This window comes from Pelobates fuscus, chromosome 4 (assembly GCF_036172605.1).
Source record: "Pelobates fuscus isolate aPelFus1 chromosome 4, aPelFus1.pri, whole genome shotgun sequence".
Taxonomy (NCBI): domain Eukaryota; kingdom Metazoa; phylum Chordata; class Amphibia; order Anura; family Pelobatidae; genus Pelobates; species Pelobates fuscus.
Genome location: NC_086320.1, coordinates 321,218,333 through 321,230,463, shown reverse-complemented (window position 1 = coordinate 321,230,463; position 12,131 = coordinate 321,218,333). Strand labels below are relative to the sequence as shown.

At 42.5% G+C, this 12,131-nt stretch overlaps 1 protein-coding gene across 1 annotated transcript in view; it reads right to left on the bottom strand.

The window, feature by feature from the left end:
• Positions 1 to 12,131, bottom strand: part of GSDME (gasdermin E) — a 116,038-nt gene that overhangs the window by 77,043 nt on the left and 26,864 nt on the right. The window contains exon 3 of the mRNA XM_063452369.1: positions 6,484 to 6,676. Within this exon, the coding sequence (XP_063308439.1) occupies positions 6,484 to 6,676 (193 nt within the window). The remainder of the gene's footprint in view (positions 1 to 6,483; positions 6,677 to 12,131) is intronic.

The following is a 12,131-nucleotide window of genomic DNA, read 5'->3' as shown; positions in this document are numbered from 1 at the left end:
AAATAGCTTAAAATAGTTGTCATCTATTTTAACATTCAATTCTTTATCAAATTCTGGCTATATTTTACACACATTTTTAAATGTTGCTTTTGAGAACTGAAAATCATGGACTTATGTAGCACAATATGTATTGGGTAGAAAATTCCTAAAAAAAAAAAAAAAAAATGCTAATAAATAAATAAACCGACTGCCCTTTAAACTTTGCTTCAACTAGCACAGCTCTGTAATGATGTAACAATGTGTCACATGCTGGCACCAAGAGGGTGTTGTGACAATCTATTCTAGCACAGTCACAGTCCAAATACTGTCATATGTCACTAAACAACAGGGTTGTTGTAAATGCCCAGATGAAAATTTAGAAAATGCTACTTCTATGGGAAGGGAGTGGGTACTAGTTACAATTAAAGCAGGTGGAGTTTCTTTGGGCGATCCTAAGCATTTGTGGAGCCATGGGGAACATATTTGCAAAGCTCTACACAATATATAAATGCTCCTCATGCTGTTTGCTTTACCCTCCCCATTTTTATTTACCTGCCCCTCCAGCAGTATATGATTTAGCCCGTTGTCATCTCTTCATTCATTCACATTCAAACAAACAACCTCTTTAACATTTTTCTAGGTGATTGACCTCCCCCCCCAATATCTACTCAAACATTTCTCAAAAGCAGTTGTTGCACAACCCCAATTCCCCCCCATTTTTTTTCCAACCAAGAAGGGGAATCAGCCTAGCTACAGAATGAGGTGTGAGCATTTCTTTGGTACCCACACACTGCTCTGTGTTGGCCGAAATGGGTTCAATTATACTCTGGGCACATCATGATGTGACATGGATGCTATTCTATTAGTATCTTTTTTTTCTTTTTTTTTTTTAAACTGTCCAACTAAACATTGATACACTTCTGTCACTCTGGAAGGTCATTAACCATTGTCAGAACAGATTACTAAAAACTGCATGCATTGATTTTTGATCTTGAAAGACTGAAAGCTAATTTGATGTTCCGTTAACACTCTCTACAGCTAACATACACATTATTAAATATGAAGACTTTTTTTTCTGAGGTTTCATGAGATCAGCCTAGTTCTCGAATCTTATGATGTTTAGACAACTTTAAATTAACCATGTAGTGACTAAGCTTCACAGAGTATTGCAAACCTTTCTGTGCTGCATGCAGGAGAAATGCTGTAACAGCTCTCCCCCTTGTGGTAGTATAGATGAAATGCAGAATTACATTGTTAAAAAGAAGTTTGGGATATTTATCCAAGTGTTCGGTTCTAAAAAGTAGTGCTTACATCTCAAAGTGGAGGAGTCACCAATGGAATATACCTACTGGTTCCACTGGTTTCCTCTGTGATTGCTTCACTATTATTACTTTACACCAATTTTAGAACAGAACACTTTACGTCTTTGCTGCACAAGCTCTTTCAAACTCTCTGGCCATCACCTTCAAATTCCCTCTATTCTCTCGTCTCAACTCCCCATCATAACCCTTAGATTGTAAGCTTGTGGGCTGTTTAGTTAATAGCTTTGCAGCTAAAGTACTAGATCTTTGCCCACGGGCAGGATCCCCGATTCCATTTCTACTACTTTATCTATATTGTCTGTTATCTCAACTGGACAGTTCTAAAGAATATGTTGGTGCTTTATAAATGTTAGTAATAATAAGATACACATATATCAAATAAATACACAAAATTAGACAATTTGTTTTCTGAAAGTTATAATACATACATTTAGCTTAGAATGGAATGTATTCTTTATACTGTATCAATTTGTGCAAGAAGCACTCTTATATTGCTGCCTTTCAGTTCTATATGTTTCTGTATATATGATTGAGGAAGTACCTTATTGGTACAAAACATCTTTCCAACTGAAAAAATAAAAGCACACCCCATGACAAACCTTTATTGCAAAAATGTCTACACTGACAGTCCTACTTTAACATGCCCACATTCTAAATAAATCCCAACAACCAAACTCTTCCCATCCCTAAACACTATACCCCAAAAGTGTTCTTTCTTGATAAATAACAAATTGCATCCCTCCATTTCAACATGCACCAATACCTTCCTGACTTATATGTACTTTCTACGTTTTATTTAAACATTTTTGAAATGACTGCTAATCACTATTAGATGTAATAACATATATTGTGCCTCTCATGTAATTTTTGTGCTTGTTTTCCTTGTGCTTTTCACTTCATTTTTCAGGTAGTAAATGTGGCGGCCTGCCAGGGTATCACCGCCACCGATGCCCTTTTCCCAATAAACGAACAAAAATAATCCCAAAGGTAAAATATTGCTGGTGTCATATAACCCCCCACATGAGCCAAGGCTTAATGCTGGGAGAAGACGGCTTTATTTGGAGCCACACACAGCTTTTTATGCAAAAGCCCCAACACAGGGTTTCTAACATAGGAAAATCCATCCCATGATCCTCTGTGTCTGAGAGATAATTATCGGAATACACATCGCTAATTATATTATCTCTCATGGACAGAAAAATCATACATTTCTTAACCACCCCAAAAGTACCACCAAAATACATGTAAACCCCACAATAGGTAGCCTGGATCTGGGCGAACAAGCTATCCAAAATTGGCCCAGTTCCGTTCAGTAGTTTTGGTTTGCCATTGCGGAGAAGTTCTGATCGGTCTGCCAGGAGGTTGAAGCCCCAGTTCCAGGGAAATTGCGGCTCCATTCGTGTGGTTTGCACGAAATTCACATATGGTAGATGAAAGCTGATGCGTGTAGAATGCTCCCCGTGTTCGGTAGTCTGTAACTCCCCAACGCCATTCGTATAGTGAACTGTAATTGGAATGGGTAGTAGGTCCATGGTGACTGGTGTTCGTGGGAGTGCCTGGCCAAAATGAGTTCCAGGCACTCGACGACCAAGACCCACTGCTAGCGTTCGTGAGACAAAATAGCTGCCATCCATTGTCCCAACCACGTGAGTTTGCATGCATGAAATGGCAGCCACCCAGTGGAGCATTCTATTAATTATTTCCTTTGTGGTTTTCGTACAGAATACTCAACATTCCACGTTCTAATGGGTCTCTGGGGTGGTCTTTGTTCAGGAACCGAACAAAATAAACAAAGCCAAATTAAATACAAATCTGTTGTACGAAAGGAGCCAAAAGTGATGGGGTATTCCTTCACAGCAAATACCTGTAAACCATACAAATAAAAACAAAAAAACAAACCAAGGGTGATAACAAATTTGATCCACTTCTAACATGTGATTTGATATAAACTCATTCTAGCAGTGAAGCAGTTATGTATGTTCTATTGAAAGATGACATCTTACTGGTCCTTGGAGTGTTTTATTTGTGACTAATGGCAATTTTTCCACAGCCATTTGCAGATTCTCACATTGAAAGTTTGACAAATAGCTTTGTGATTATTTGTTGATAAATACTATCAAGCATTTCAGTGCTTGCTCATTTTAATAATGCAGACTTCTCCATACTGGTCTGCATTGCAATAACTCAAACAATTCGTAGACAATGATAAATTGTCTTGAGATAACAAGAGAATGGAACAGCATAGATTATATCAATGAATCAAAATGACAGGCAACCATAAAATAGAGAGAGATCCCATATTGGGAAATGTAGTTTGTCTCAGATTCCCTAATGACATTGGATTAAGTTTTACAGACACCTTTGGGTTAATGATAAGGAACAATTCTTTTACATGATATTTTAATGTAAAACTACACAAACTGTTAAAATATCTGGTGAAGTATCTGACTCCATTTCTGGGCCTATAAACTTAACGTACTGTCAGAATACTATTCTATTACACCACTTAAAACACTAATTGATCACACATTATAAATTAGAAGGAAAAAAAATTAAAAGCTTCATAGGCTGATGCTACATATTGAACCTAACAAAAACATCTTCTATAATAACAGCAAAAAAGTACAAAAAAGTTTTGGTTAAAAAGTTATCTGTTCTGGTCCAGGTCAGTAATGCACTTAAATTTGAAGGATATATATATCTGCAACTGGGCGAAATAGTGTTAGAGTGCCAGGGCTAAGGGGGACAGGAACACTGCACTCAGACCACTTAACCCCTTAAGGACACATGACATGTGTGACATGTCATGATTCCCTTTTATTCCAGAAGTTTGGTCCTTAAGGGGTTAAATAAAATGAGCGCCTATAGTGTCTCTTGAAATGTGAGGTGTGTCTCCACTGAGGAGGTGCAAAGGGGTTAGTTGTGATGTTAACATTGTTTTAATTGTTTTTAAAAGAAACGTTTTATTGAGTTTAGATACAGTCGAGTCGCGATATCCAGACAATCAAAAATCATGTTTGGTAAAATGAAGACTGCGATTATTGTGCGCGGTTGTGTTTGGTAAAATGAAGACTAACTGTCAGTGAAGTTTAATCTTGTACCAAACCCCCGTACTGGAAATCACTCACACAACACTTGCTTACAACAATCACATGAACAGTAGAAGAGCAGTCACACGATAACTTCGCAAAAACAACTTTTTATTGTTTGGTCTGAATGACGGCAACAATTTTAATTATTGATAGCTTAGTTGACAACTTGTCTCTCCTCTTCAATGCTAGACGTTGTTCCATTATTAACTCCGCTGCTATAAGAGTATATATTATAACTCTGTGCCCTAAGAAAAAAATGTAAAAAAAAAAAAAAAAACACAAAAGGAAGTACAGTGACGAATATGTTGAATATGGATTCACATGCATTGGCTGTGATGGAATTGAAAAACCGTAGTGCTTTTATGCGCAAAACTTTCTAATATATTGTAAGAATACAATGTCCGTGTTAGTTATGTAGTCTATCCATTATTAATTGCTTTTGGAAATGAGGGTAGGTTTGAATTTTAAGTTCACTTTTGGAGGAGTAGTGAGACTAAAAAGATTAAGAACCGCTGCTTTAAATTAAATTATATTACAGTCATAAAAATGTTAACAGTAATAATAAGGGGGGAGGGACCTGACGCTAGAGATGGTCGGACACATTCTCTATCAGCTCCAGTTTTAACCAGCCCTAATTCGACTTTTATACGTATATACAGCTGAAAACAGTATTAAATCAAGAACGAACTGATGCTCCACTGTAGGGACTCTGAGTATCCCATAAATTAGTTGTGGAAAGAGTTTATATTGTCCGGCCCTGTGGCCTACCAGGTCTGCCTGCCCTACGGCTAGGAGAGGCAGCCAATCTCCAGCCTGGGAACGTGCGTCCTGAAATAAGTCTGCAACAGCCCCATCACCCCTTCCCTCCCCGGACCTGTGGGTTATATCCCGGTCCCCGCTGGGAACTTTCACCTTGCCTTATTGCACTAGCGGCGCCACTCTCTGCCATTTTTGTGACTGTGTGGTGGTTCAAAAATAGCCACCTCACAGCAGAAGCCACAGAATCAAGAGGATCCAGAGTTTCATTGGGACAAACCCTTCTGCCTACACTGGAGGGCAAGCTATCCTCCAGGCAAGATGCAATATTTGCAGACTTTTTGTGCAGATTGGCTCGGCATTTGCAGAAATCTGCAAAAAAAAAGATGCAAAGCGACGAGTTATCCCCAAGTTGCCTTGCTGTGCACAAAATCACTGCTAGGACCGAGACCCAATACTGCTAAAGCCAACCTCCTGGTGTTACCTCTCCTGCTCAACCTCTGACCCACGTTGTGGCTGAGATTGCCCCATTTTTTTCCAGGCTGGGGGTCCATATGGAATTATATCCAACTTGCCATCCCTACACACTGAGGGGTTTATGGGATTCAGAGCTTCCGAGGGCCCATGGTCCTACTACACACAGCAGGGGGAACCATGAATATAGGAAAGTGACTCCCATTAAGGCCTGGGGCTCGAAGATTTGTGAGATCAAAGCACTACAGCTCAAGATGCGATCAGCGCCTGAAAAAACTGCGTTTTCCACTGGGTCCTAAAGGAGTGCCACAGGATGTATAGTAGAAGGATGAACCTTCACCCATGGCCAAGTCGTGGTGTCGGCTGAAAGCAAACTGTGGATGTTATCCTTCTATAGACTTCAGCATTACAGAGTTTAGTTTTACCTTGCATTTATTTTATTTGTTCCCAGTGGTACATATAGTTTGCGTAACATATCACCTTAACTTTATATTTACCTAGATATCTCCTACTCTGTTGAATCATGCAAATAAGTGAAGCTTCACTTGGATTTTGTATTCAGACTACTATGCCTAGCTTGTTATATTTTCTTGTTCTCAACTACTCTATTATTAAATAGACATATCTACTTAGCCTGTTTCTATTACTTTTCTTTAATATCTAAAAATGAAGCAGCCTTTGATAGGAGTTTACTTCCTTGTGCTTATTGAACTTGCAATGCTATTGTCTTTATCTATGTTATGCTTGTACACACATTTGAATGCTTGATATAGCTCCCTACTGAATTTAATGTACTTTTCAATGCCTCGATAAAAAGAGAGACAAAAAAACAGTAATAATCAGGAGATAAATAAAAATACCTTTCTTGTACATCTTTCATGAGATGCTGTAGATCTACTTCTTGCTTCCTGAGGGTGCCAAAAGAAGATTGACTTTCTATACATTCTACCCCAGCAACGCTCATGTGAAGGGCCCCAACATCTGCTCCGATGTTCCCTCTGATTACATCACCGCATGTCTCTTCATATCTCACAAACTCTGATTCCACTACAACTGGAAAAGAAAAAAAAAAATGTTGTGGGTTTTAAGCTGCTATATTTATTTTATTAAGATTCACCACATGGGCCTCTTCCTCCATCCTTTGAGCCTCTATAAAGTGATCATAAAAAGCAGGAGTTCATTCTATTTGTATGTACTAGCAGGGGAAAAGACAAATGATGCTGAAGTGGGAATATGAGAAGAGAGTTGTTTTGCATAAATGTGGATACACATGAATAATAGATGAGTTTACATAAAAGCAGACCTGACACAAGAGAAAACTAAACCTTTCCTGATCAAACCATGGCAGCATTATGTGACCGACAGTTCCAAATCCAGACAGCAGCAAGGATGGGACAGGGAAGGATCCAGAGCCCAAACCTGAAATGTGCACTGCTGGATTTTGGACAAATTCTAAAAGATCGACACATACATCCATACTAAATACAGATACACAAATTTAGAAATATACATACAGTGACATATAACTGCAAACATTTAGGCATGCAGTTTCTGAAGCACTGATTCCTGCCTGACAAGTCAAATAGCATGTAGCAAGTGATGACCTGAGCACATTTTAACAACTTGGAAGCATTCATATGGGAACAGAATGGAGGTGACCCCTCAGTCAGCCCCTGCTGCCAGCCAGACATGAATTCTCCTTTCTTCTATTAACCCCTTAAGGACCAAATTTCTGGAATAAAAGGGAATCATGACATGTCACACATGTCATGTGTCCTTAAGGAGTTAATTAGTCCACTTAGGACTGTTCACTCCCTTTTAGATAGTATTTTTCTGTATTGTAAAGGTAGATGAAAAATCCAGACACTCAATGTATCTTCATTTGTGCAGACTTTATTTTAGGAACGGCAGGCATTAAACTAACAAAGTTTCAGCCAAACAGGCCTTTGTCAAGTCACGTAAATGTTGTCCGTTTAATGCCTGTGGTTCGTAATAAAGTCTGCACAAATTAATATACCGTTTATACTCGAGTATAAGCCGACCCGAGACCCGAATATAAACCTAATTTTACCACAAAAGGCTGGGAAAACTTATTGATTAGAGCAGGGATAGGCAACCTTCAGCTCTCCAGATGTTGTGGACTACATCCCCCATAATGATCTTACACACATAATGCTGGCAAAGCATCATGGGAGGTGTAGTCCAAAACATCTGAAGAGCCGAAGGTTGCCTATCCCTGGATTAGAGTATAAGCCTAGGGGTATAAGCCCTTCTTTTTCCTTTTTTTTTTTTTTTAACTGAAGTTTTCTTGTATAAAGTAAATGTCAATTCTGATGCAGATGGGTATTAGATGTAATTTTAGATCTGTGAAATGGGTTGTATATTCTTGATTCCTACTCTGGAAAATATGTATCTGGCATCGTGGTACACAATGATGTCACGTGCAGCGAGATTGTATTTCATGTAAAATACAATTCCCACCCTACAATTCATCTACAATGTATAAAACATGCAGTGACCGATCTTATGCATTATCTGTGCGTGTGTGTGGCGTCCTTCTTCCCCCTGGGAATCTAAATATCACGGTGAAATTTGTGTCTGGTCAGCGGAATTGGTACGTAAAAAGGTAAGATGTGATCACCTATCAGACAGTGGAATACGGTTGGATAAAACTGACAGACTTGTGCCTAAGGGCACCAGAGTTATAAATCTAGTCCAATATGTTCTATCTTCGTTATTAGTGCGTACACCTTATTGTTACACAGCATAATGAGCTCATTTCAGTGGACATGCTCTTAATATTTAATGTTAATTACGCTGTCTATACTTCAATGGAGTAGAGAGAGTGTGTTGTGCCTCAAGCTCTTTAGCTTAATGTTTCCTTTAGAATAAACTTATAATAGACAATTAATATCTAATAAATATTACCTTGCAGAAGAAACATGTATATGGATAGTTATAATGGAATTTTGACAGACGAACAATGCATTTTACCTTCTTGGGACACAGCTGAACCCTTTCCGTCCCTTTAACATAAGAAATCTTTTGCAATCACCAATGTTCCTTGAAAGTAATTTTAGTCATCGGACCACCCACAGAGGCTGCAGGCACCCACAGATGAGCGGGAGAGACCGGAGAACACCCGCACTGCACCGGAGAACAGGTAAGTAGGACCCTCACTCGAGTATAAGTCGAGGGGGGCTTTTTCAGCATAAAAAATGTGCTGAAAAAGTCAGCTTATGCACGAGTATATGCGGTACATATGCATTTCCTAACACTAAAATGTCCACCTGTCTCCGCGGCTCCCGCCCAGTATCTCCCCCTGTCATGAAAGGATCAAATAACCTTTTAAACACTTAACTGATTCAAGCGCTGAGGTCCCTCCTCCGTCAGCAGATGAGAGAACCTAATGCACATGCGCAGCTAGTGCCTTGTGTGCATTAGGCCTTACCCCACAGGAAAACAAGGAATCAATGCTTTATTAAGGGGATTTAAAAGAGTTGAACGTCCTCATGCAAAGCGTGAGGACATCCAGTGTTGTTTCACGAAGTTAAAACAGAGTCTGGTAGATAGCCACTAGAAGCAGTCTTAACCCTGCAATATAAACATTGCAGTCTCCTAAGGGGACAGGGACACTGCACCCACACTATTTCAATGACATGAAGCGGTCTGGGTACCTATAATGCTTCTCTCTAAGAAGAATCTCACTAGACAAAATTCATCAGTATTGGTGACTTCAATAGAGGAAAATTGGACATCAGCGAGCAAACTGTCCAGGAGCTGGGTAGCAGTTAATTTAACTTGTGTCTGTCATTAATTTAAAAAAAATGCAATCGGGCTAATAAGCTAAATAGGTTAAGGACACATATTAAAGAAATGGGTTCCTTAAAGGATCACTTTAGGGTCAGGAACACAAACATGTATTCCTGACCCTTTAGTGTTAACACCACCATCTAGCCCCCCTCGGCCCCTCATGCCTGCATAAAATATAGTAAAAATCTTACTGTATTCAAACCTGAAGTGGTAACTCTGCATGCTGTTAGACTCAGAAAAACAAGCGGTCTGCTGACATGTGGTAGCCTGATCCAATCACAGTGCTTCCCCATAGGATTGGCTGAGACTGACAAAGAAGCAGATCAGGGGCAGAGCCATCACAATTCAAACACAGCCCTGGCCAATCAGCATCTCCTCATAGAGATGAATTGAATCAATTCATTTCTATGAGGAAAGATAAGGGTCTGCATGCAGAGGGAGGAGATACTGAATGTTTGGAAGCATTTTAGGCAGCCATGACCCAGGAAGGATCTCTAACAGCTGTCTGAGGAGTGGACACTGTAGTTATCACTATGCTGTAATGTAAACACTGCATTTGATCTGAAAAGACAGTGTTTACAGCAAAACGCTTGAAGGTAGATTTCTACTCACCAAAACAAATTCAATAAGCTGTAGTTGTTCTGGTGACTATAGTGTCCCTTTAATGTTTTACTGCCTTGAAGTCAGTAGTGTTTGGTTGCCTAGTACAATGTGCCTAATAGTGTGCAAACAAATCTTATGACCAACTGCTCAATTGGAATGTACATGCAGGGCCGGCGCTTCCTATAAGGCGAACTAGGCATCCGCCTAGGGCGCCATATAGGAGGGGGCGCTCTGCTACCCCATCGCCGGCCCTTTTATTACTGCAGCCGCCTGAGCGCTCTATAGAGAGCGCTCAGACGGCTGCCGCACTGCCTCACCTCCCCTTCCCTGTAGCGTGGCCGAGCTCCTCTCTGGTCCGCGACCCGGCCGGACAGGAAATGCACACTCAGTATGCACTTCCTGTCAGTCCGGCTGGGTCGCGGACCGGAAAGGAGCTCGGCCACGCTACAGGGAAGAGGAGGTGAGGAGAAGATTGGAGGGAAGGGGAGGGGTGGGGGGAGGGAAGGGGAGGGGGGAGAGAAGATTGGAGGGGAGGGGGGGAGAGAATATTGGAGGGGAGGGGGAGAGAAGATTGGAGGGGAGGGGGGAGAGAAGATTGGAGGGAGGGGGGGAGAAGATTGGAGGGAGGGGGGAGAGAAGATTGGAGGGAGGGGGGAGAGAAGATTGGAGGGAGGGGGAGAGAAGATTGGAGGGGGGGAGAAGATTGGAGGGAGGGGGGAGGAGAAGATTGGAGGGAGGAGGAGAAGATTGGAGGGGAGGGGGGGAGAAAAGATTGGAGGGGAGGGGGGAGAAGATTGGAGGGGAGGGGGGGGAGAGAAGATTACAGGGGGGGGAATATTGGAGTGGAGGAGAAGATTGGAGGGGAGGGGGGAGAAGATTGGAGGGGAGTGAAGATTGGAGGGGGGGAGAAGATTGGAGGGGGGGAGAAGATTGGAGAGGAGGGGGGGAGAGAAGATTGGAGGGAGGGGGGAGAGAAGATTGGAGGGAGGGAGGGAATATTGGAGGGAGGGGGGAGAGAAGATTGGAGGGAGGGGGGAGAAGATTACAGGGAGGGAGGGGGAGAGAAGATTACAGGGAGGGAGGGGGAGAGAAGATTACAGGGAGGGAGGGAGGGGGAGAGAAGATTACAGGGAGGGAGGGAGGGGGGGAGAAGATTGGAGGGAGGGGGAGAAGAGGAGAAGATTACATGGAGGGAGGGAGGGAGGGAGGAAGGGGGGAGTGGAGAATATTACAGGTGGTGGGAGAAGAATAGAAGATTACCGGGAGGGGGGGAGAAGAGAAGATTACAGGGAAGGGAGGGGGGGGAGAAGATTGGAGGGGAGGGGGGGGGAGAGAAGATTGGAGGGGGGAGAGAAGATTGGAGGGGGGGGAGAAGATTGGAGTGGAGGGGGGGGAGAAGATTGGAGGGGAGGGGGGGAGTGAAGATTGGAGGGGAGGGGGGAGAAGATTAGAGGGAGAGAAGATTGGAGGGAGGGGGGAGAAGATTACAGGGAGGGAGGGAGGGGGGAGAGAAGATTACAGGGAGGGAGGGAGGGGGGGGAGAAGATTGGAGGGAGGGGGGGAAGAAGAGAAGATTACAGGGAGGGAGGGAGGTGGAGAAGATTACAGGCGGTGGAAGAAGAAGAGAAGACTACCGGGAGGGGGGGAGAAAAGAAGATTACAGGGAGGGAAGGGGGGAGAAGAAGAGAAAATTAAAGGGGGGGGGGGAGGGGAGAAGAGAACAGGGAGGGGGAGAAGAAGAGAAGATTACAGGGGGGAGAAGAAGAGATTACAGGGATGGGGGAGAAGAAGAGGAGAACAAAGGGAGGGGGGAATAAGAGAACATGGGGGGGAGAAGAAGATGAGAACACGGGGGGAGATGAGAACGTGGGGAGGGACAGACCACTAAAAGAGGGAGGCTGGTGGTGGAGAAACCACTAGGGGAGGGGGGTGAGGAGAGACCGCTAAGGGAGGGGGGGAGAGGAGAGACCACTAATGGAAAGGGGGGGGCAGAGGAGAGCAGAGACCATTAATGGAAAGGGGGGGCAGAGGAGAGCAGAGACCACTAAGGGGGAGACGAGAGACCACTAATGGAAAGTCGGGGAGAAAAGGA